The sequence below is a fragment of the Suricata suricatta genome, chromosome 4, assembly GCF_006229205.1.
Source record: "Suricata suricatta isolate VVHF042 chromosome 4, meerkat_22Aug2017_6uvM2_HiC, whole genome shotgun sequence".
In the NCBI taxonomy this organism is placed as follows: Eukaryota; Metazoa; Chordata; class Mammalia; order Carnivora; family Herpestidae; genus Suricata; species Suricata suricatta.
The window spans coordinates 130,710,529-130,736,397 of NC_043703.1; the positions used below are offsets into that span (position 1 = coordinate 130,710,529).

Below are 25,869 nucleotides of genomic sequence, written 5' to 3' on the forward strand. Positions count from 1 at the left end.
CCCAACTTAAGAACTGGTAAAGCAAAGGTGACCCTAGGGGTGTCGCGATGGGGGACCTAGTTATTGATGGTTATTTTTCTTAAGGGATGGTGATCACGCGCAAAGAGTGCGAGGCGCCTCGCCAAAGTGGCTTTGTCCGGCTCCGGGTGGGAGACGGCGCCGGAGGTTGGTCGCAGGAGTCAATCTCCTCCAGTCTCCAGCTCTGCCAGCGCTCAGCGCGCACTCCAGGTGGGTCAAGGGCTGCGGCCACGGCGCGCACCGGGGACTTGGGCGGGGACGGGGCGGGGGTGACCAGGGCTCCTCCCTTTTCGGCCCCGGCCTCCCCTACTCTTAACCCGCGCGCGGGGGCGCCCGGGCCACTGGGTTGCGCAGAGCGAGCGAGCGGTCAGTGTGAAGCCGGAGCTGCGCGCGTCCAGACCCGAGGCCGACGCCAGCACGCCGGCATGGCCCCTGCAGCGGCGTCGGGTGGCAGTACCCTGCCCAGCGGCTTCGCGGTCTTCACCACCTTCCCGGACCTGCTCTTCATCTTCGAGTTTGTGAGTGGCTGGCGCAGGGAAGCGGCGGGATGGGTGGCAGTTGCACGGGTCCCCGGAGCTTCCGGGTATCGGGGCCACAGTGAGGAAGGTCTCTCTCCTCCACCCCCTCCCAGTGTTCTGGCCCCCTCTAGACAAGGGCAACGGGGTAAACAGCCCCCAGGACCTAGGTGGAAAAACCAAATTTCCAGTATGGATAAGGCCCCGGGTCCACTGGTTTCGCGCAGGTTCCAGAGCTGCGGGCCCAACCCGATTCACAGGTGCCGCGCTGAGTGTGCGCTTACTGGAGAGCGACGTCCTTGTAAAAATGCCCAGTTTTTCCCAGGGTTAGGATTTCGTTAAAAAAAAAAAATCAAAGGAAACCCGAGTTTGGAGATTGGTGTCGTAGGAGAAACAGAATCTGGATTATTCTGTTCTGGCCTTTGAAAGTTTCTGGCGAGTGACCGTACTTGCCACAACTTTGATCGGGAATTAATCAAACAGGCCGTCGTTTGCTCCGCCGCAGTCGTTCTGCGCTGGGCACGGGGCGAGGGGGTGGGGGGTGGGGGGCAGGTAGGGAGAGGGACTGGCCCGAGCGGTCCTGTGCCTCCGCTGACCTTGAGCAGCGGGATCCCCACTGCACCTGCGGCTGGGTGCTCCTTAAGCCGAGCCGCACAGCCTTTGTAGCTGGTGGCTACGATAGCGCTTCCTACTCGAAGCTTCTGGTAAGGTGATCACTACGTGGGGAAGCTTCCCACCGCCCTCTGCCTAAACTCCGCAGGAGCTCCGCACCCTTAACTTGCGGGGAGGGCTTGGTGGATTTACTCCGTGGGTGTGGTGACTTGGAGCCACAGAGACTCTTTCCCTGCACCCCCCCCCCACCTCAGAAGTGGCCGCAGGGAGACTTGGTTGAAAAAGAAAATGCCCAAACCTGACTGTGTAAAGCAACAGGACCCCAGCTTCTTATTGTCTGATTGGAGGCGGAAGGGTGTGAACAGCAAAGGGAGCAGGTTCTGGTCTCCATGGAGATTGTGGAGGAAAGGGCCAAGGGGGATGAGGTTCCCTGGGGCACCATATTTTTGAAGCTGGGTGGGTTGACTTGAGCCCAAACTTGGATATATCCCGAATGACTTCAAAACCTGGAGCCAGAATCAAGGAAGTGACATCTAGAAGGAAGTCTGGACAACACTAAGCCCAGTCCTACCATTTATGGATAGGGACACCCTGGGCTTGCATCCACTGGAACATTCTTTTCTTAAATGGCTCATCTGAGTGCTTCTACTGGGTTTCTGAAAAGAGCATATAGACCTGTGCCTTGGGAATAAGTACTGGGTGGTTCCTTCAGAGGCTACTCTTTACAAGGGCAGGAGTTTCATAACCTAAAGGGATGAGGGCTAATGCTGAGGTGTGATGGAGCAAGAGAGATATGTAAGCAACAAAACCTCTTCCTAGTGTCTCTTAAATTGTCCCAATGAGTGGCTTATTCTGCCTTTGTAGCTCTTTGAGGAGGATAAAACAAGAATCATTTGGAAAGAATGTGTTACTTGAGCTCCAGGCAGAAGACTCGGTGCACCATCCTGCTCCCGCCCTGACAAGAATGGGCTCAGGTGGCGGCAGGTGGTGGCCTCAGAGGGGACCAGCCTCCCAGTGCCCTCCCCTTGGTGTCACAGATTAGGGGAAGGAGTGCTCCTGAGGGTAGGAAGGGCCCAGCCAAGCAGGGCGCTCTGCTGGATGGACAGGAGGGTACCCTCCACCCCTCCGCCCAAACCCACCAAGTGAAAGTGGAAAGCTGGATGTGGGAAATCTCACAACCATGGAGTAGTGGAAATTTACTCCTCCTGGGGTGGTTTTGGGACCTGACATAGTAGGGGCTTCAAGAAGAAATAATGCTCTCCTGCTTGGAACTTTCCTCTCAGCTGTCTGAGAAGTGATTTTTCCCCTCCTTAACCTCAGCCCTGCTCCCCCAACTCCCTCCCTTCCCCCCAACTTCCTGAGAGATCTAGGGTACCTCAGTTGTCTCTCTGAACCTCTTTCCAAAAAGACATACAACCCAGTTAGAAAATGTGCAACAAACTTGAATGGCCATTTCTCCAGAGAGGCTGTACAAATGGCCAGTGAACACATGGGAAGATGCTCAGCATCATTAATCATTAAGAAAATGAGCTAAAAACCACAATGATGTACAATTTCATGTGAAATTATGGTGATTATTATTTTTATTAAAAATAAAGGAAAATAGCAAGTACTGGCCCAAATGTGAGGAGATTAAAACCCTCATACATTTCTGATGGAAATGTAAGATGATCCATCTGCTTCTGGAAAACAGTTCAGGAGCTCCTGAAAAAAAAATTACCATGTGACCCAGCAATTCCATCCTTAGGTTTTTAACCAAGATGCAGGTACATGTACATGCATGTTCTTAGTGCCACTGTTTACAATAACCAACAGGTGAAAACAGCCCCAAAGCAATGACTGGAGAGACAAATTGTGATAAATCCATACAGCAGAATATTATTCAACCACAGAAAGGAACGAAGTACCGATGCAAACTACAAAGGTGATAAACTTTGACAACACTATGCTGAGTAAAAGAAACCAGACATGAAAGGTCACATATTGTATGATTCCATTTATAGAAAATATCCAGAATAGGTAAATCCACAGAGGCAGAGCACAAACTGGTGGTTTTCCAGGGACTGAGATGAGAGGGAGAAGGGTATGGGGTTTCCTTTTGTGGTGGTTAAAGTGTTTTGCAGTTAGAGGTGGTGGTTGCCTAACATGAGTGTGTTAAATGCCACTGAACTGGTCAATTTAAAATGGTCAATTTGGGGGCGCCTGGGTGGCTCAGTCGATTGGGCATCTGACTTCGGCTCAGGTCATGATTTTGAGGTTCACGGGTTTGAGTCCTACGTCTGTGCTGACAGCTCAGAGCCTGGAGCCTGCCTCGGATTCTGTGCCTCTCTCTCTGCCCCTCCCCTGCTCATGCTCTGTCTTCTGTCTCTCTCCCTCTCCGCAAAACAGTAAATTAATTAAAAATATATATTAAAATGGTTAATTGAATGTTTTGTAGGCTTAAATTTTTTAAAAAAACAAAAGTGAAGAAATATTTCATATTACAGGAAAGGCACCATATAACTATCACTCCACTTTGTCAAATCTTAATAGTTGGCCTTATTCACTTTTAGTATTAGGGAAAATAAAGCTTTTCAGGTACCATCAAGCCCACTGGAAACTCCACTATTATCTTCTCTTCCCTCCAACTTAAGGACAATCCCTAGGCTGAATGTGGTGTTCATTACTCCAGAGCAAGGTTTATTTAGACCTTTACTGCATACCTAACAGGGGCGAACTGCATATAGCATTATTTTATGTTTTCACTTTATGGAAATAGTAACACACACACGCTACCTATCCCATTGCAACACATTCTTGAATGTGCCTCTTTAGTGACATGTTTGGGGATTTCTTCCCAGAATACAGAGGGAAGATTTGACCTCCTGGTTCATAAGGAATGCCACATCTTTGTTTTCCCAGATGCTACCGCATCCATGTCCAAAGGGGTAACTGCAATTGACATACCTCAGAAACGGAGGTACTGGAAGCTGATGAAGCATAATTAGGCTCCAGCTTCTCTCAAGACCCCACCTTATTTCATATTCTTTAATAAAGAAGGTCCCCCAAATAAAGAAGTTTCGAGCTAAACCTGGACCTTCCCAGCCTCTGCCAGCAGTGTCTGCAAGCCCCCATTGTTCCTCAGCCATGCCACACTTGGCAGCATCAGAATTTGTCATTTTCTGCAAACCCACCCAGCAGGTGTAAAATGCTTGGGTCTGCATAAAATCTGTCATCCGTTGAGCTGATGACTCATAGTTCATACTCCCATACCTGACCTCCGAATAGCCTGGGAGTCACAGATGCCAGTGTCCAAAGCGAACAGGGTGGAGCTCCACCCCCCTCCCAAGGCAAGGAAACTGCCCACAGGGACAGGGAAGGGTGGTGGCTCCAGGGAGGCATGGGTGGGGTGTATGGCAACCTTACCCTGGCCTAGCACACCCTTCCCAGACCTCTGAATGCTGCAAGTTTGTCACAGGAAGTGGAAGGTAGGCCCAGCCAGGTGGCGTGACCCTGTCTGGCAGAGCACCGAGCACCTTCAGAGCCGCACAGGTCATACTGCTGTTATATGCAGCGGGGACATGAGTACACCCCATATGGGCAGGCTCAGGGTGGGATGTCCCCTCTCCCAACAAGTCAAGCCAGGGCTCTGCTTCTGTCCTGTTTCCCGGTCCTCACCCAAGGAGGATTTTGTCCTTTGGGGACCGCAGTCTCTGTTTCTCCTCCTGTTCCCTTCTAAGCCAGGGGCTCCGTGACACTTGGTCCACCATTCATAGAACAAAGGTTGACATGGGATGCTTCTTGTCTCAGCTCTGGCCAGGGCCAGAGGAAACGTCTCTTACAAAGTGCCAGGAGAAATAACACCCCTCCGCATTTCAGAACTTGTAAAGGAAATGCCAGAAAACAGGTTATGAAACCATTAACTCAGCTCCCTCCTCCCCAGCCTATAAAAGAGGAAAAGCTGCTGACAGAATACAGGGACTGAAGAGAGACTTGGGGAGCGCAGAGAAGTAGGGTCAGCTGCTGAGAGCCACCTCTCCTGCGGTGCACTTTATGGGCTGGAGGTGGAGCTAGGGAGGGGCATGGGGATTGGGCTTGCGGTTTCGATTCTTCCAGTGAACTGGACACAGTAGCTACTAAAATGCGGCTGTTTCTCTGACCCAAAATGACTGGGGACTTTTATTATTTGAGAGTGACCGGACAAGTCCACAGACCTGCCCTAGATTTTCACCTGCCTGGGAAACAGCCGCCCTACAGAGCCAGGATTGGGAGGCACGGGTGGGGAGGGGGCAGGATGGCAAAGCAGTTTTCTGGTGAGTGGTCCGCCTTCAGGTTCCATTGAGAATCCAGCATGAGAAGTCATAGGAGATAAGAGATGCAGAATCACAGAAACCTAATTTGTCGGAGCTGGGAGGAGACGGAGGCTGGGCCAACCAGGTTGGGGGAGAAGGGGTGCAGCTTACCCAGGTAACTTGGTCTCCAGGGCGGCACTTCTTGTAGTGACAGCAAGTCACATCCAGGTTTCTGCTTTCATGCAAACATCCACGATGAAGATTTTCCTGCAGCAGAAAGATCATGAAAGGGCTGCCTTGTCCATCTGGCAGCCCAGGGCAAGGCCTGGTTCCCTTCTCCCTTTCACTCACTCTCTGGGGGAGAGAAGGGGCAGCTCAGAGCCACTGGGGAGCTCACAGCCCCTGGGTCTGCTTGGCACAAACACATCCTGAAGGATCTGAGTCACTAGGTCAAGGCTGGGCCCAGGAATCTGCATTTGATAAGCCATTGACTCAGCATGGTTTGGAGTGGCCCTCGATAGGCCAACCCACCCACTCGAAGGGAAAATGACAGGGTAATGGAGACAGTTCTCAGTGAGAGGCTGGGGCAGGGAGCCAAGTGCCCTAAATATTCTCCTGGGTTCAAGGCAGACACCCTGTATGGTCCTCTCAAACTTCCCTGCTGCCCTAGCCAGGGACCTTTCTCCAGTCGCCAGGGCATGGGAGCTGGCCCTGCTGGCCAGTGCAGGACAACGGCCGAGCTTGGCCTTCACTGGCTGTGCCCACTGAGTCCTGCCCTGTGTCCTTGCCTTGTGTTGGGCCCCCTCTCTGTAGCTGTTTAGAAGTGGGTAAGGATACCGCCCGGCCTTTCTCCTTTCCTCCTTTCTAAAGGGAGGGGAAGAATTATAGGTAGAGGTCTCTCAGGGGTTCGTTCTTGGAGTTGAGAAGTGACTTTTCTGGTTTTTCAAGAACCAGAGGACTGCTTTGATCAGGACTCTGTGACTTTGAGCTATTCTCTGGAAACTGCCTAGTGTGATGATGGGGCTCACCACCCACACGGTCATGAACATGTCATCACAACCACGCGACACTGAAAAAGGTTGCCTTTAAGCTTTCCATAGGTCATTCCGCAGCTCGACGCAGATGGGTCATACCCAGAGCGGCATGAAGCATCCTCTCTCTCTGTCTGAGTGCTTTCAGGAGAGAGTAGGAGGATCCCAGATGCCGCTGCAGGGGAGAGGGAGAGCTCTCACCAGGTCACTCAGGTGGGCCAGGGACAGAGGGTGACTATTTGCACCTACACCTGCCATGCCCTGCAGAGGGTGGAGGAGTGCATTGTGCTGCCAGCCTAAGCCAGTTCTGCACAGCCTTTGTTTTGGACTTAGGCACATTCTCAGGGAAGGGCTTCGGGTGGGGCAGGAGGAATGGGGATTGGACCACATGGGGCCTGCCTTGAGGTGGGATGGGCCGGCCAGTGGAGATCTGGTCGCTAAGTCCTGCTAAGTCCTAATGGACTTATCTTCCACCCCTCCCCTCCACTTCCCAACACAAGCCTGTCTGGGGCCTCCTTCTGGGCTCTCAAGATTCAGTCCCTGGACGTTGTGGACATAGTGGTTTGGACCAAAGGCCACCAGAGGCAGGCACTAACATATTCCAGCGGATGCTCTCTGGCAGTGCTGAGGGATGTGAGGACAGTAAGTGAGTGAATGAGTGACACCCCTCGACCCTGAAGCACTAAAGCCATGGGCAAGAGTAGACTGACTCCTCACAGGCTTCAGATTGTTCCTGGGGTCCTGGAACAGGTTCCTGGTACTCTCTGCACTGGGGGGGCCTCGACTTGCCGCCTACATTCTGGTAGAAAGCTTTAGCTCCTGGTTTGCTCCTGGCTGGGCACCAGTAGCATGATTATTTTCCAGGGTAGTATATGGGCACTGATTTTCTGCCATGCTTAGCTCCAGGCTCTCTACCACTCCTACCTCATTAATAGCTAATGTTCTGCCCACATCAGAGCAAAATAACTCCCTGAGGCCTGAGAAAAATATGTAGGAACTAAAAGAAAAGCCTTGTCACCAGCCATCACACATTGATATGCACGGGCAGTGGGAAGAGGCACAGGCCAGGCTCAGCTGACCTGAAATTCCACACCACAGTCCCGGATTCCAGTTAGAATACTGTAGTTGGGCTGGGAGGAGAGGGGGCAGCAAGAGGGGGAGTGGGGACAGAGGAGGAGGATATCCCCGAAACTCCTGGATCCAGCTTTGAAGAAAGCTCAAAGAGAACCGAGAATCCAGGCTTTAAGTCAGGGAGGAACAGTCCAGGAACGGAGCAAATGGGGAAGGAGGTGAACGTGAGGCTGGCCTCCTTATACCTGTTAGTAGGGGTGGGGGGTTGGGGGTGCAGGTCCTGACAAACACCCTGTTGATGGGCCCGGGGATGAGATCCACCAGGCCTGTGCCTGCGGAAGAGAGCGATGCCCTTCAGTGTTCTGACCTTTTGCTTGTTTTTTGGTCTTAAACACAAACCTTGGTATTCTTTTCCTCTGAAAGAACAGAGCCTATTGAGCAGGCGGAGGAGGGGGGAGGGGAAGCCTGCTTCCAGAAGCCACCTCCTTTGCAATTCTCTCTAGACCCAGAGCAGCTGGGAGGAAGCAGGGTGAAGGCTAATGGGCTGGTCTCCTCTCATTCATGGTTGCTGTTCTCATGGCCATTTCCAAAACAACCCTCGACATGGGGGGCATTTATGGTGAACTGCTTGAGGGTGGCCTTGGGTAACTGCCACATGCACGGTGGACGTGACTGAGGCTCCCCAACCAGGCTTTCAGGGCTGGTACTCAGCAGCTGTGGGAGTGTGAGCGTGTGATTGCACCTCAGTTTCTGCATCAATAAAATGGGGATCTAATAGCACCCACCTCGATGACTGATGTGAGGAATATTATGCACAAAGCTCTTAAAATAACATGATGCACGTAGTTACTGCTGAATAGCTATTAACTACAACTCTTATTAATTTACTAATGACTCAAACACCTGCTCCGAGAGCAACTGGCCAATCTCTGCTAAAAAGGGACACCTGCAGGGTGGAGGCCCTAAGACTCATCCCACACCACATCGGGCAGTGTAGAGGCAGGGGGTACGTGAGGTCTGGAAGTTGAGGGCCCACTTACCTTGTCTCTGGGGTCATCAAGTACTGCATAGACACCAGCCTCTCTAGGACCCCCCCCAGCGGCATGATTACTTCTGGCTTCCCTGCTCTGAGCTGCCCCTGGCCAGCCGGATGGGGTGGCCAGGGGGAAGGGAGGCCATGGCAGCCCTGTCCTGCCCTCTGCCTCAGGGGCAGGGGATGTCTTAAGCCTCTCTCATGTACCACCCTGCCAGCTTGGTGCCAAGATGGGTGGGGAGAGATTTCTGACTTCTCGGTGCCACACAAATTATTGTGTCTGCCCAAGGGGAAGGGATCAATTACCAGTGGGCTTGGGATTAAGCCTTCCGAAAATGATTTGTCTTCAGAGTCTGTGTATCATCGCCATCTGGAAGGGCATCGGTTCAGGAAGAGGGCAACCTCTGGCACATAAGTGTGCCCTCACCTCCCCAAGCATCTGTCGTGCCCGGCGGCTGGCAATAATCCAGGCACAGTTGGATAGAGGGGACTGGCAGCAAAGATTCCACCTCCCTTGTCTATCCTAGGACTCTTTCCAGGACTGGCCCACAGTCTCCATTCAAGTTCTTCCTCTAGTACAGATGACATGGCGGGACTAAGTCCTCTATCCTTCAGGCCTGGGCTTCCCTTCTACCCCCACCTGGAAGCCCACCCTGGGAGCACCCCTTTGCTGGCATTTGGCACCTGTTCCACAGGTCATTGCATGGGTATGTCTCCTGCCTGGACCCCAAGTCTTTCCGTGTTCCCAGCATAGACCGCGCACCCTGAAGCATTTGTCATTAGCATGCATTGGTAGGATAGGGGCTAACCTCTCACCTCCCACCTGGCTAGTATTTATGAATCACAAGAGGAGTGCTTGACTCCAAGGGCAGATGGAAGGTGAAACTGACAGTTACCACCAATTCCCAAGAAAGAACCCCCAGGACCCTGGAAGGAAGCCCTGGGCCCTGTGGATGGGCAGTACATATGCATAATACATGCCTGTTTTATTTGGTGGCTCACCACATTACTCTCCTACTTGGTGATCCCCATTAGTCCCTTTTGTTTTTCTTGCACTGACACCACTCCCATCTGGTCTAGAATTTCCATGAATGTGCTACTCTTTTATAGGTGGCTTACTGGTAATTTTCACGGAACCGCCTTGTTTCTATTTATCCTGCTGGGTAAAGCCCATGGGTGTAGGTGGGGTTAGGAAACTTTTCCATTCAAATGAGGACATGCTTGTCTGAAAGCCCCTAGCTCTGTGGACCTGAGAGAACTTCTCATTCATTCAGGAATAAGTGACTGTCCTCTGCATTGGGAGGGAGGTAGTACTGATCAGTGATCAGTGGCCAGTGCCTGAAACACAGGTGTGGTGGGCACTGTGGAAGAGATCTCCCCGGGACTTGAGAGAAGGCGGACTGCAGGACCATACAGGGACCTTTTCTCAGTCCACGCCTGCCATATTAATGTCAATGGCGGACCTGAACTCACCCCCATCCCTTTGAATCTCGAGTCTCTATCTCCCTCTTCACAAACAGACTCAAGGCCCCCTGAGTCCTGGCCTTACCTCCAGATTAGATAAAGGGACACTATCAAAGCTTTCCTTGGGAGGGATAATGGCATGATGGGTCCTTCTGGAAGGATAAGCCTGCTGATGAAGGGGCCAGGAGGGCAGAGCAACTTGCATTGGTAAACTGAGTCAGGTGGCCTCAACACCACTCCCGGTATTTGCCTTGGGAGTAGCCTCAGAGGTCAGACTCCCTTTAGGCTGCCTTGTCAGGTGACAGAGTGGGGCAGGGGTCTGCACACAGAGAATTTTCTAATCCCTCCCCACAGACACCTTCTTATAGGGTTAAAATAAGGGATCTGTGCAAATTGCTGGGCTCTGTCCCTGTCCTAGGCAGAGGTGTTTAGCTGGTCACCCTCACTGGGGTCCCAATACTTTTATCAGGACCTGACTCTGCCCTTGGTGGACCCAGAGTGGAACCTGACAGCAAGACTGGAAGGGAGAGATGGACTCTGTTTTTTAGGGCATGTCTTTGGATAAGGTCTGCCTCCGTAGGTGTACCTGCCTCAGTGCCTACTGGCATGGTCGGGGCACTCTTGGCATCTGTTAAGTGCATGAATGAAAAAAATGAATGAGTGATTGGATGAATGAAGGAGCGAGTGAAGGAAGCCTCTCCTTTGGCTTGCTGGGGGCTGAGTTCCTCGACACCAGGCAGGGGTGCTCACATGAGAACCCGAAAAGCCAGCATAAGCCCCACATGTGTGCTTTCTGCCATCACCCCCCTCAGAACAGGAAAGGAGTCCCCCAGTCTTCCTCTCAGACCTGTTTTCTGAAGAGGAGAGTTAAGGGAAGTTTAGGGAAGGCTTCGGGATCTTGGGGTTTTGGTCTTTCCCTCTGACCTCTCTCTGTGTGCTCTCCTACAACCTGGTGCCTATGTCCCCTTGACTTTTCCTTGCTGCCATTTCCCTGCTCTGCAGCAGATCATCCATAACCACACACACACACACACACACAAATACCCTCTACTCTAACTCACAGAATGATGACTCTTCTTAGCCACCCAACCCTAGAGCTGGCCAAGTCTCTCCTAGAGCACACAATTACTATACCTGTCAGGCCACCTACACAACATGCCTGTCTAGCATTGCAATAACCCCTGACTACTAAAATAGTCTAGTTGAGTATGGAGCTTTCCAGAAACACACACTGAGGTTACTGTTCCTGTTGGCCAAAGGGCTCAGCACTCACAGCAGCTGGGACCAGTCTCCCCTGGTGTGGCCATCTTTCCTCTTCCTTCCTGGGGAGATGATTTGTGACCCCCTGACCAACGTGGCAGGACAACTTAGTGTTAGGTGCACAGTCTGTGTTCTGTAACCAGTTTCCTTTCCTTCTCAAGAGTTTAGATTACAAACTCCTGTCAACGTGTGCCTGCTGGGCGCACACAACATGCTCTCAGAGCCCTTGGGAATTCCGATGCGGGGCTCCAAGGTGTGTGTGTGTGTGTGTGTGTGTGTGTGTGTGTGTGTGTGTGTGGAAAGCCCTGAAATGGAAAGTCTTTAGTTCACACCTTGACTTATTACTGGAAAAGTATCTGCTTATGAAGATGCTGACAAACACAAAATGGAACCCCAGGAAAATATCCAGGGAATTTGAGCAATTCTTCTGAGTTGACTTCGGTTATCCCGGTTGTGCAGCACACTGGACGATTGTGGATGCAGAGCTCTTTTATCCCTGCTCAAGCAATGGAAACACCATGCGAATCTCAAGAATGTGCTGGAAGATTCCTTTTCCCCCTTTTGGAACCAAGGCTCATTGTCTGAAGGAAGGCGCTCTCATATTTTAGTGTCCTTTGTGTTTCCTTACACAAAGGCTGACACATTTTTCTCAACTTTAGATTTCTAGAAGATCATCATTTTTTCTCTTTTTAATGGTTTTGAAGTTATTTTATTTTATTTTTATTTAAGAGAGAGGGAGAGAGTGCACCAACGGAGGAGAGAGCCCGAGAGAGAGAGAGAGAAAAAGAGAGAGAGAGAGAGAGAGTGAATCTTAAGCAGGCTCCAGCATTGAGCCTGATGTGGGGCTTGACCTGAGCAGAAATCAAGAGTCAGACACTCAACCAATTGAGCTACCCAGACACCTCTAAAGTTATTATTAAGTTCTGGGTCCCAGCAGGGTTTGGAGTGGATAATTATGCATGTTGAGATCCTAGACCTACTGGATCCTAGACCTATCTTTCACATGGTGACAGATGTGGCTTTGCCTCATCATATGGCCGTTGAGACTGCAGGCACTCAGAGCACTCACCGTCTGTCAGTCACTCCACAGACATAACCCCCTTTCACCCCAACCCCATGAGGTGGGCACAGTTGTTATCACTATTTTTCACATAGGGAACAGAGAGGATAAGTAACTTGCCCGGAGACAACAGGCCACCCTGTTATAAGTGGCAGAGCTGAGATTAAAACTTGGTAACTCAGTCTCTGAAGTCTACACCCTTAACCATGCTAGCCTGCCTCCTGTGGATTAATTCGGAAAGAAAAATTGAGAAGCTTCTCTGAGTGTACACAAGAGCTCCCCTGAAGACAGTCTCCTGAGGACTTTTTTTCCCATAAGACTCATTGGATTGGGCAGGCCACGGCTTATAAACTCGTTTAAGTCTTGGAAATTTTTTTGTCTGGTTTTTCAGATGACCCCTGCATCTGCCTGGCACCCAAGGATGAGCTAATCTCACATTCAAGGCAAGACAGGGATTAAAGCTTGAGGAGACGGGAGGAAAGGGAGAGGGACCAGCCAAAAACTGGCGAGGTGTCTCAACTGGCATCGCTGGACAGCCAAGCAAGGCGCTGCAGACAGGTGCCAGGTCGTGTTCCGTCTGACAGGAATTACCAGAACATAATCCAAGGGCTTGTGGTATGGAAATGTGTTCTAAGGCTTTTGGCAAACAGCCTGGGATGTCTGTCCCATGCGCTGTAACTCTACTTCTCTCCACTTGAGTCAGACCCTGGGCATCAGTGGTTTTTCAGGTAATCCCAGGCATTTCTAGTGTAGAGTGAGGGCTGCAAACCATGGTCTTAGCCCAGACCCACCCCCACCGTCCAGCTTGTGGATCTGGGCCCCACAGGGAGAGCTCAGTGCAGATGAGCTCTCGGGCCACCCGATTTAGAGACCGTTTTCTGCTACCACCCTAGCCAGCTGCACCATCTCAATTATAGAGGATGGTGACCTGGGTGTAGGCGTGGGGGGGAGGGGCAAAGTCCGGCCTGTTGACAATCGGAAACTGGGGTCATGCCTCCACTTGTATTTCAAAATGACTGCCTCTCGACAAGGCGGGGGGGGGGGTGAGGAGCGGGAGCACCTGGGTGGCTCAATTGGTTGAGCGTAGACTTCAGCTCAGGTCATGATCTCACAGTCTGTGAGTTCAAGCCCCTTGTTGGACTCTATACTGACAGCTTGGAGCCTGGAACCTTCTTCATACCTTGTGTCTCCCTCACTCTCTACCCTTTCCTCGCTTGCGCTCTGTTTCTCTCTCTCTCAAAAATAAAATAAACATTAAAAATTAAAAAAAAACTCATAGCATCAAAATGACTGCCTCTGAGCATTGGCCGCCTAGGAGCTGGGAGCCGCTTGGAGTTTTCTTCACAAAGGGACATGCTTGAACCTTCACCTATCCCTTTCTCTTGACAAATATTTGGCCAGTGGGGTCCTGAGGCCAGGATGGGTGGACTGCTCCCTGCCCAGGATGCCTTATCTCCCCGGGTGTGGGTGCTATGCTTGCTCTCTCTGTTTGCTCTGTGCACACTTAGTAGGTGAAGTGGGGCGGGCACTGGCTTTGCCCCATGATTCACACTGTACCCCAGCTTTCCACGGAATGGGGCCTCAAAGGCCTTCACGGTGGCCTGGCAGTTAGTTCTGTCTTGAGCCTCACCTCCCCTCTTGAGCCCCATCACCAGCCACTCCCCTAGTCTCATTGTCTACCTTATGTCCAGCTCCCTGGTTTTCTGAAGCCCTTATTGCTTCTTCAGCATCCTCTGGGGACTTGGCATATTTTATATTATATTATATTATATTATATTATATTATTATTATTATTATTATTATTATTATTATTATTCCTCTCTCCAGAAGGCCACTCCTTGTTGACCCTTAGGCCCAGTTAACCAGTTAGGCCACCTCTCCCTTCAACCGGTCCTGGCCACTTTGGCCACTCAGGGCTGGTAGTCGTCCAGCATTGTAAACTGGCTGCCTCTGCGTCTGTCTCTGAGGGCTGTTGGCCTCCTGGGTGAAAAGTGTCTCACCCTGGTTGTCGCTGGGCACAGCGCCAGCAGCTTCACACTCACACCCATAGTGGCAGCCCGTGTGCACCAGCCCACAACGTGTGTACACAGCTGCAAACTGCCAATTGCAGACGAGGAACCCGAGGCCAGAGGGACTGACTCCTGCTGCAGCCTCCTCCAGCGGCTCGGGTGGAGCGCCCCACCAGGGGGGCTCACGAGCGGGTCGCCGCTGGGGGGTGCCAGCGCTGGGGGGGTGCAAGTGTTAGGGGGCGCGGGCTTTGCTCAGAAGGGGCAGAGGGTCCACGTATGCACAGCTCTTACAGCAGTGGCGGCTTCCCTGGTGCCTCCGCCCCAGCCTTCTCAGGAGAGCGCCCGTTTCCCCAGACACGCAGTTGGAGATGGACTCCCTCCTCTGCTCAGCCTCAGGTTTTCCCATGTACCCCTCCTGTCCTCACCATTCTGCCTCCACCCCAGCACCCCTCCCAGACGGCAGCCCCTTCCTGCAGCTGCATTTCTCCCCCCGGGACCCATGGGGCAGGGCTGTGCGGGGTGCAGGACAGGCCCCTGCCGGTCTTGTGGGAGCAAACCCTCCAGTTTCTCATCACTTCATCTGTGCCGTGAGGACCTGAACTTCGCACGATGTGTGACCGAAATACGTTGCGGGGACAGGCCGGACGGTGGCCTCCTTGCTTTTGTAGCTGCCCTGCAGACCTGGGCTTCCTCAGCTATCTCCGGCTTGGGGGTTCCAGAGAAATGAGACACGTTCACTCAGTGTCCCCCAGAATGGTGGGGGTCAGAATGGGCCAGGGGGATGTGCTGTGATGATAGATATTTTGTAAAGGTGCCCTTGAGAGAGAATTGCTCACCTTGAAAGACATGAAGCTAAAGGAAAGAAGCCAGTTGCAAAAGCCCATCTTTTATTATCCAATTCAACTCATGTAAAAGTTCAGAATAGGGAAATCTATAGAGGCAGGAAGTAGATTAGTGGCCTCTTAGGGGTGAGAGGGAGGGAAGGGAGCTAAAGGGTACAGAGTTTCTTTCTTTCTTTTCTTTTCTTTTTTTTTTTTTTAACATTTACTTATTTTTGAGAAATGGAAACAGAGCATGAGCAGGGGCAGGACAGAGAGAGAGAGGGAGACACAGAAACCAAAGGAGGCTCTAGGCTCTGAGCTGTCAGCACAGAGCCCAATGCAGGGCCCAAACCCACAAACCGTGAGATCATGACCTGAGCCAAAGTGGGATGTTTAACCAACTGAGCCACCCAGGCGTCCTTTTGTTTTGAATGTTTATTTCTTTTTGAGAGAGAGCAGGAAAGGGGCAAAGAGAGAGAGAGAATCCCAAGCAGGCTCCACACTGTCAACGAAAGAGTGCAGCGTGGGATTCAATCTCATGAACCGTGAGAGCATGACCTAAGCCGAAATCAAAAGTCGGATGCTTAACCGACTAAGCCACCCAGGCATCCCTACAGGGTTTCTTTTGAGGTGATGAAAATATCCTAAAATTGGGTCTGGGGATGATGGTTGCACATGTCTGTATATATCCTCAAACCATTGACCTGTATACTTTAAATGGTGCATTGTACAGTATGTGAATTATGTCTCATTAAAGCTGTGTAAAGGAGAATTGCTTCCCACCATCTTACTATGAAGCATACAGCTATAGATGAAACTCACAAAGAAATAAAAAGCATAATTTTTAAAAGGACCTTTGCAAGGTAGTGCCAAAGGTAGGACAGGGTCCTGAGGTCTGCCAAGGAGCAGGGGCTGGGATTGAACCCAGGGTGGGCTTTGCTCTATGGACAGGTATTCTTACCATGGGCTCCAGGAATCTGCAAGAGAGAGAGAGAGAGAGGAGAGAGAGAGAGCCAAAGCAGGTCAAGTGTCTGGATTACCTTAAAGCTTCCCTCCGCACTGGGTGCCAGGGCTCAGTGTCCCAGCTGTCTGGTGCATACTCAGGACTCCACGGCAGGCACTCAATGCAGTGGCCTCACTCTGACTTCAATCCCCTCTGTCCCCCCCGCCCCGCCCCCACCACCTCCTGCTGCCCAGGCCACCTAGGGAGAAACCTAGCTGAAAAAGGTAAAGTTACGTGAGTCTTCAGCTGAGTCAGAGCCATCTTCTCAGATTTTGCCATTTCCAGGATCACCTGTGTATTAACTTACTTCATATGTTTTTTTACAGTTAATTTTGTCCAAAATAATGTATCATTACCTTAAAATAAAAATGGTGTCATTATCCAGTTCTCCTTTACATCTGGAGCCCATGCTTTCGGGGAGCTCCAGACCCCTGGCTCAACTCTAAAGCCTTCTTACCTTAGAAAAACCAAATAGAGTGAAAAGAGAATCACTGAGGCCCCTGGGTGGCTCAGTTGGTTAAGCATCCAACTTCGCCTCAGGTCATGATCTCACGGTTTGTGGGTTCAAGCCCCATGTCAGGCTCTGTGCTGACGGCTCAGAGCCTGGAGCCTGCTTCAGATTCTGTGTCTCCCTCTCTCTTTGCCCCTCCCCTGCTCTCTCTCTCTCTCAAAAATAAACATTAAAAATAAAAAGAAAGAAAGAAAAAGAATCATTTCCTGATGTGACATTCGGTGTTCCTCAAAGCCATGTCCACTGGCCTACAAGCCCCTCCGACCCACTGGGTCCCTCGCAGGATTCCCTGACACCACACTCTTCCTTCCACATGCAATGCAAACTGTCCCTTTGGGATGGGCGTATACATCATTCCAGTTTACCCATACCCATCTGACAGGAGACCCTGAAGGCAAGTTAACTAACTCACACTAATGCACAGCTGGACAGGTGTTCCACTCTCGGGAGTTAGCCGTGAGCAAGGGGGACCTCACCCTCTCCATCACATGGTCAGGGATGGTGCCATAGTGTCCCAAATGCACCTGTTTTGTGCTGGGCACTGCAAAGGGGAAGAGCAGGGCTCCCTGGGACCATATGAATAGGGAACCTAACTGAGATTGGTCCTCCTTGGATGGTCAGGAGAGGAGATTCCCGGGCCCTTGTCTCTGCGCTCTAAACAGGTATGCCCGCTTCTCCCACTTTTCCATGCCACGCTCATACCACCTACACCCAAGTTCTCAGCCGCCTGCACGTTCACATCCTGTGTCAGGGCCCATTATGGAAGAGGCCAAGTTATCTGTGTGATCTTAAAGGCAACTATGGGTGAAATCTACACACGCACATCTTAGGCTATGGTGGTCTAAGGATTTTTATGTAACTGCTGTATTTATCTGTTTGCTCCAAAGACTACAAGTTGTAAAATGTGTCCCACTGCTTCTGCCAGTGCCTTCAGGCACCCCCGGATTCCACAGTAGAGGAGGTTTTCTGGCCAGAGATGCCCATATGTGGTTCGTTAGGCCCAGCTTGGTTTTGATAACTCCAGATTCTTCATTGCTCTGGCTTTTCCACTCAAATGTGATTCTCTCCTGATGCTTCTCAGCTGGGAGGCTCAGAGAACACCTGTGGGGACAGTGGTTTCTTACATAACAAGTGGGCAGCAGATACAGGAGATGGAATCAAGGTACCGCTTGAGTTCAAAAGGCAGGGGACTAGGAGTAGGACAGCAGCCCATCCTCAGCCCCCAGATGCTCGAAATACCTTGGAGACCTTGGACTACAGAGCCCTCTCCCCCTGCGTCCCAGCCTTCCCAAGCACAGTTCTTATCTGGGTGGGGGGCAGTGGATGAGGCCGACTTCCCTGGGTTGAGGGGGGGAGTCTGGAAGGTCCCAGCTTGGCCTTGTGTGCCTTTGACCTCGGGGAGCCAAGACCCCTACACTGTCCTTATGCACCTCTTTGAAAACATAGGACTCACTGAGTCTTCGGACATCAACAGGGGCATCTTCCGGATAATGGCAGGGAAGCAATTCTCCCGTACCAGTCGTAGGCCCCCCAAAGAGGTGGCCTGACTCTCCACTCCAGCCTACTAATCAGAGCACTTTCTGGACTTGGAGATTTAAGGAGTCAAGTTTAAAAAAAATTATGCTTGTGACATAGTGTGATCAATCTATTTTGCCAAGTAAAGACCAAAAGAACCTGTAGGTCGCTAACCTTCCATAAAAGAAAAGATATTTTGGGGCATCTGGGTGGCCCAGTCAGTTATGTGTCTGACTTCGGCTCAGGTCATGATCTCACAGTTCATGGGTCCGAGCCCCATGTCAGGCTCTGTGCTGACAGCTAGCTCAGAGCCTGGAGCCTGCTTCAGATTCTGTGTCTTTCTCTCTCTCTGCCCCTCATACTCTGTCTTTTCCTCTCTCAAAAATAAATAAACATTTAAAGAACAAGAAAGTTAAAAAAAAAAAAAAGAAATTTCAATGTCAAAATACTAGGATTTAATCTAGGATATAACCTCAGAATAATGATAATGCTGGATGCGGTGAGGCCTGTCTTGGGATGACAAATTATTTAGCATCCATGTGCCTCAGTTTCCCCATTTGACAAATGGGTTGGTACCTGGTTTATAGGGTTGTGAGAATTAACTGAGTTACTATTTGCCAAGTGGTTAGGACAGTGCCTGGCATGGAAGTGTGACAGACGTTAAATAAAAAATTAAGGTTGTATTTAAAACATGCATAAAGGCAGGCAAGTAGGGGCTTGGAAAGACTGGGACTGGCGGCACAGGCTAGAGCCTTGAGGGGAAGAAAGTCATTTTTGGTGAGGAAAATGCCCACTGCCATTCTCTGTCTCCTTCCTGTTCTTCTGGCCCCAGTGCCCCTGAGTGACCTGTAGGTCTGGCCCTTGCCAGGTGTGGGCTCTCCTGCTCTGACGTTCACTCCTGCCCTCCCTCCCTCTGCAGGTCTTCGGGGGCCTTGTGTGGATCCTCATTGCCTCGTCCCTGGTGCCCATCCCCCTGGTCCAGGGCTGGGTGATGTTCGTGTCTGTGTTCTGCTTCGTGGCCACCACAGCTCTGCTTGTCCTGTACATAATTGGTGCCCATGGCGGGGAGACTTCCTGGGTCACCCTGGTGAGTCCCAGCCTGGAATGGCTGATGTGGGTGGGTGGGTACTGGACCCTCTTCCCTGGCAGGCTGGCTTTCCCACTGCTAGGTGAGGCTACCCATAGATGTCTCCTAGCCACGTTCCAGGGCTGAGCTGGCCAGCCCTTCAGCTCTGAGCTGTCCCCAGCAGCTCTCTGAGGGCTCTGCACAGCCGGAAGGTTAGGAGAAGGTGAAGGCAGAACTTGATTGTCGCTGCCTTATTCCAATTGGACCTGCTCTGCTTTCTCCTGCATGACTGCCTTTTTCATGGATAAGCAGCAGCCCAACCACCCCTCCCCATGCCATTTGCAGGTGCCAGGTGCCTGCTGGCATCCCCTAATGCCCAGGAGGGCTGGTTTCCATCTTGGGGGTGGGCAGGGTCCTGGAGGCTAGCCTTGGCTGCCCAGCATGAGACCAGGCTTACTGACCAGTGCCCAGGGATGGTCTTCTGAAGCAGGGTCCCCAGAGAAGGGCTTGGAGATGGGAAAAGGATGGCCTGTGGACATAATTCTGCATAACTTCTGCCTTGAGGCCCATGAGGGGGGTAAAACTTATGCATGGGACACCTGGCCATCACTTACCATGGAAAAAGGCAGGGCCATTTGGCCAGGCCTTTACTCTCAAAAGGCCTCCTACTTAGATTTTTCTAAATCGCCTCCAAATTACAGCTACTCAAAACCCCACTCTTGTACTTTCTTGCTTTTAAACATTCCTGGAGCTCCCCCACGCTCCCCCCAAAAAACTAACAATAACAAGACAAAACCACAGTGGAAATAACCTGGGCCTCTCACCCTGCACTGGTCACGGAGGTGACATCTAAACAGACTTGGCCAGAGCCAGAGTCTTCCTGTTAGTCTCCTCCCAACCCCCACCTCTTACTTGATCCCACCTCAAGGGAAGGCAGTGTGCCTTCTCCCCTAAGTCCTGACTCTGGCCCCCAAACCAGTGAGATCAAACCAGCTCTGTGAAGAGGGGGCTGGGCTACCGTGATATGGGGATGGGGCAGGGGTGGGGGTGGGTAGGCCCTTCCTTCCCAAAGGAAGTAGCAGAAGATGAGGGGGAACCTGAGCCGTGCCAGGAAGGGACAACACGGGTAGACGGGCCCTGCTGGGACCACGGCTGCCCATCTCTCTGACTGCCCTTCTGACCCTGCAGGACGCAGCCTACCACTGTACTGCTGCCCTGTTTTACCTCAGCGCCTCTGTTCTGGAAGCTTTGGCCACCATCGGGATGCAGGAAGGCTACACATACAAACAGTACCATGAAAACATCTCTGCTGTGGTGAGTCTCCCCAGTCAATTTGTCCCTGCTCCCAGCTCCCACCACCCATGATAGAGGGGCAGCAGAAGGCTGTGTGGGCCACCCCCCCCCCGTTTTTCAGTTCACTGACTTTCGAAGGAATTAAACCTTCCCCTTATTTCTGAAGAAACGAAGCCCTGGAGAAGGGAGGAGATGTGTCCAAGACTCCCCTCGGCCCTCTGCTCAATGCCGCCCTGCCCAGGCCTGCGCTGGCCCAGGGGTCCATGCCTGGGTGACCTTTGCAAAAGGGAAATGACTGTGAGCACCAGGCACTGTCCGAGTTCTCCATGACTGATCTTATTTAACTCTCACAACAGCACTAGGATGTAGGTGCTCTTTTTATACCCATTTCACAGATGCAGAACCAGGGCCCCAAGAATGTGGATAACTTGCTCCAAGGTGGCCAGGAATTATTGGTGTCCAGGGAAGGTGCCACACTCTTTTATTTTAAAGTTTTTATTTATTTTTGAGAAACAGACAAAGAGAATGAGGAGGTGAGGGGCAGAGACAGAGGAGACAGAGAATCCCGAGCAGGCTCCACGCTGCCAGTGCAGAGCCCAATGCAGGGCTCGAACTTAAGAACCGGAGATCACGACCTAAGCTTAAAGTCAAGAGTTGGATGCTTGACCAACTGAGCCACCCAGGGCCCCCATCCACACTCTTAGCACCTGTTTGGAGAGTGAGTTTGGCCACTTGGGCCTCCTGGCTCTCCGTCAAAGCACACAATCAGTTGCAGGGAAGTGTCGAGGTCGGGGACAGAAAATTGAGTAGCCAGTGTCTCACCAAGCCATGGCTCTGGAACTGGGCCTGGGGAGAAGGTTTTCTGGGCCCAGCGTGTCCAGACCCCTCGGCTGTGGTGTTTGTTGCCGCAGTTAGGCCTTCAGCTCTTCCCAACTGATGCCTCCTGCCTAGCAACTCTGAGAACCTGCTGGAAGAAGAGGGGCCAGAGCTCACGTCTCCACCACCTTCTTGAGCAAGTGCCCCAGTTGCTCATCTGTGAAATGGGATGATAGTTCCTATTCGACTCCCTCAGGACTGCAGAAATGTTGAACACCTTCCTCCAAGGCCTCACGGCGAGCAGTGGGAGCCCCAGGGTCTTGAGCCTCCTTCACCCCGTCAGCAGCACCAGTGGGGGTGCCAGCTGTGTGTGGCCAGGGTGCAGGCCGCGTGCGGGCCTCTGTGCTCTAAAAGAAGCGTTCCCCAACTGCAAGGCCAGACCCATTGGTGGACTTCAAGGTCCACCAATTTTCTTTTTAATGGATTTTCTTCTTAATGGAATGACTTGGAATGACAGAGAGTAGGAGAATGTTTTCATTCGTAAACCTTTTTCCAGGGTTCTGCATGTGTGGGCCCCTTTCCAGTATGGAAATTCACCATATTAGATGTATTTCTAGCCACGAGTCATGTTTAAGAAATAGGAAGAAGCTTCAGGAAGTAGCGCTCCTCAGATTTCCAGAGGTCAGCCTGTGAATCATACAAATCCTGAGGTCAAATGTGATGGACAGGTCACAAGATGCTCACTCCAGATGCCAAAACTGTATGGTCCCCACCTTTTGGGAAGAGTAGAGCAGAGGCTGAGAGAAAACCCACAGGGCTGGGCACTGTTGGGCTCTAGGAAGGGGTTTGGTGGGGGTTTTCTTTCTGCTCCCAGAGGGTGGGGTCTGGAGGAAAGTTACTGAAAACCTTGTTGACAGGTCCCTATGGGCCCATCCCCTGTCCCAGGGAAGCCACATGTTAAGCTCCCAGCCTACTCTCCAGAAAAATGGCCACTTTATGGGCCCTGGCACCCCTTCAAATGTCCCCCAATGTGGGAATGTCTCCCATGTTGGCTCATCTTCCAAGATGGCTGGTTTCTAAATAGTAACACAGCCAGGAATCACCTTGGCTGTTCTTCCTTCCCTCACGAGGCTGGTACCCTGCTTCCTCCGTCATCCTTCAAATGACTCTCTTTCATCTCCTGTCACCTGAGAGACTCACACCTCCACCTATCCCAAATCCAGAGGCCTTCTCTCCAGACACAAATGAGCAGCAAGGCACTTGACAATTTCCATAAAATTATTGCAGATGATAGTGAAATGCACATGGAACATGGCTAGTGGGTCAGTGCTTGACGGAACAGCCCCGATAGGGTGAATTACTGCCTCTGCCCACCAGGCAGATCTCTAGTTGAGAACCACCATGATCTACTGTCTTCCAACTTTTCTCTTTTTCTTCCTCCCTAAATGCAACATACATCCAGAGAAGTGAGTAGGATGCAAGTGTACGGGTTGACAAATTTCCAGAAAGTGAACTTCAAGCATCCAAACTGAGAAATAGGATGTCATAAATGTCTCCCAGAGTCCCCTTGTCCTGCTACTGCTATCACTCTGCACCCAAATGAAGGATTGCCACCATCGTGATTTCTAGCTGCCTAGTTCAGTTTTGCCTGCCTTTGAACTTCATGTAAATGGAGTTATACAATGTGTATTCTTTTATGTCTGGCTTTTTTCCTTCAACCTTATGTTTGTAAGGCTCAACTACATTTTTGGGTGGAGAGATAGAGTGTTTGTTCTCATGGCTGTATATCCTTCCACTGATGGCTCTTTCAGCATGTATTGATCCACTCCTCATGTGATCATGTCCCCCCATTTTTGTTAGTTGAATGAGATATACATGGGCATGCCCAGGGAAGGTCGGGAATGCCAGAATCAAGAATCAAAATGTTGCCAGCAGTCCGACGCACTGGGCTGAAGAAGATGTATAACCCCGGTTCAATGTAAAGTCACATCTTTCTATTCAAAATATCAGTTGTACGAGTACACAGTGGGGACCCTGCCCAACCACAGCATGCCTTTCCTAGGAGTAGCCTGCCGGGGAATGGGGAGGCACCTCGAGACCTTCTCCCACACATTCCTGGCCTTTGAAAGCATGAGGCCTGCCTCTCGCCCCTCTCTGATACTTAGTTGGACCTGTCTCAAAAGCTCAGCTTCTCCCTCTTTCCTTTGCTGGCAGCAGAGAGTGTGTGCCCAAGGGATCCCTGGGATTGGTGGGAATTAACTGAGGGCAGCTAGAAATTTCTGCAGAAAGCTGAAATAACAACGGCAGCCATTTAGGGAGAGGGATTTCTGAAGGCCTAAGCATACGCATGCCCATCCCTGGCTCTCTCAGTGTCCCCAGTGTGCCATTGCTTGACCTTGCTTGGAAAATAAGTGTCTGATTCCTGTTGCTGCTAGGGACAGCTGAGGCGCTTCTGTTCAGGGCTCTCCTTGCGTGTGGAATTCCCCAGACAATCAACTGCTCCCACCTGACAGGGAGAGGTGTTTTTTGGGGGTGCTGCTCACTCACGTACAACCGCTCCTTTCAGATGGTAGTTAAGGGTTCCTGGATGAGTTCCCTTAAATTGGTTACTAAGTAACTCGGCTTACTCAATGCCTCTGGCCAATGAGGGTGAAGAGTTCGCCCATGTGTGGAGGCAGGGAGAGAGCAGGCATGATGACCGCTGGTGTTTATGGGCATTTTCAAGAGTCACAGAACCATAACTACCCTAATGTTGTGCCTGGGTTGGAAACTCTTGACCCCAACACCAAGGTCACAAAACCAGGTGCAGATATTTGACTTGGGGGTAAGCAAGCCTTCAGAGAGGCCAGCCACCCAGAGTAGGGTGATAGGAATAGATGGTGCCCACGTGAACAATGCAAGTCAGGGCCTTGACGGGAACAAAGTGACCATTTGCCCTGTTTCCAGGGCCAAAACCCAACTGGATCTTTCCAGCAGCTTTCTCAGTAAGCCCCCTCCTTTTCGCAAAAGCCTCAATCCTTCCTCCCTGTCCCAGCCCCTCGCTTCCTGTGAGCCTGGCACCCTTGCCCACGCCTGTGAAATTGAGATTCCTAGAACAACATTCTGGTAGGAGTCTGAGGGTGACCAGAGAGCCTCAGGACCTTAACCAGAGCCAGCAAACTCAGGCGTTCATATCCTCTTAGCCAAGGCCAGTGGAATCAGCTGGTGGACTCTGGCCTTACTGGCATGGAGGAAGGAAGTTTCCCATGAAGAGTAGTATCATTTGAGGGGGACTCTGAGGGCCCTCATTTCCAGCTGGGTGGCACCAGCATGATGACATGTGATGACAGATAATTGACCTTGCAGCACCAAATCCAGTGGACTGGTAGGTCACTTGGAGCCCTGTGCTGAAAGCATTCTGGGACCACATCTGGGCTCAGCAGGAAAGGATGTCTGCAGCAATGATGGGAAGCAGTAGTGGCCCACACCCTTTCGGTCCATCATACCCAAGTGCCACGTGAGCGGCCCGCTCTGCCTTGACGGCCCATGCGTCCCTCTCCCCATGCACTCCCATTAACGGTCATTTATCTTGGTTTCAGGTGTTTTCCTACGTGGTCACTCTGCTGTACGTGGTCCATGCGGTGTTTTCTTTAATCAGATGGAAGTCTTCGTAAAGCGGCAGGACTTTTGCTGAAAACCCCAGATGGTGTTAACTGATCAGCCCACCTTCCAGCATAGCATTTTAGATGCAGAAATACTCTGGATGCTGGAAAAAAGAAAACAAACGAACAAGCAAAAGCAACGCTCTGTTTCTTGTGGGTGTTATGTTTACTCTCCTACATGCCTTCATGTCAGGGTTGGGGGCCTGCTACGTTTAACCTCCAACTACCGAGCTGTCTTTCTTGAGTCGATTTCCTATTTGGGAAAGGGTGGGAAATGGGGACTGTGACCATGAAACAAAGACCCCGTGCTGACTCCCTGACTGGATCTTTTGAACTGTCTTTTGGAATTTTCCACAAGCTTCTTTGAGCACCCATCCTGGGGCGTGTTTCCAAATCTACCTGTTATGGGGAGTAAAACTCACCCAACAAATATGTGCAGATGTCCACGGTGAAAGATGATAAATCTTTGAAATGCGCTATAAAGTGCCTGTATGTCCAATCCTTTTGTGGGGTGTTTTGGGGGGATTTGTTCTTATTTTCCCAGTATCAGGAACACCATCATTTCACCTTCCTTTGGCCAAGACCCGGTCTCTAGAGACTGCATCAAATGGCCGTTCAGATGACAGCTGTGTATGCTTGGCCAATGCACTGTCAGAGCCCCCATCGCTGGTGTCCCACACCCGCCCCAGCTACTGGCCTGTCACATGGCTTCGCCCTCTCTGGAAACTTGCCAAGTGCCAGCCCAGGGGAACCCGTCTTCTTCCTACCAGACAAAGGGGTCTGTGCTCAATTAGAAAGAAAGTCCTTAAGCCAAAAGAAAATAAGGTGCAAACGTTTCTTCTCACTGTTTGTGAAGCTG

General features: G+C 51.3%; 1 protein-coding gene across 1 annotated transcript; it reads left to right on the forward strand.

The window, feature by feature from the left end:
• The first annotated feature begins 358 nt into the window (after positions 1-358).
• Positions 359-25,493, forward strand: MAL (mal, T cell differentiation protein). Its single transcript, XM_029936308.1, has 4 exons — positions 359-536; positions 19,114-19,281; positions 20,449-20,574; positions 24,948-25,493. Exons 1-4 carry the CDS (start codon positions 444-446, stop codon positions 25,020-25,022), a joined length of 462 nt encoding a protein of 153 aa, XP_029792168.1. The 5' UTR covers positions 359-443; the 3' UTR covers positions 25,023-25,493.
• Positions 25,494-25,869: the final 376 nt, after the last annotated feature.

Coding starts and splice junctions, on each gene's coding strand:
- MAL (XM_029936308.1), top strand. CDS start 444: ATGGCCCCTGCAGCGGCGTCGGGTGGCAGTACCCTGCCCAGCGGCTTC. Junction 537..19,113: donor TGCTCTTCATCTTCGAGTTT/GTGAGTGGCTGG, acceptor CTCCCTCTGCAG/GTCTTCGGGGGCCTTGTGTG. Junction 19,282..20,448: donor AGACTTCCTGGGTCACCCTG/GTGAGTCCCAGC, acceptor CTGACCCTGCAG/GACGCAGCCTACCACTGTAC.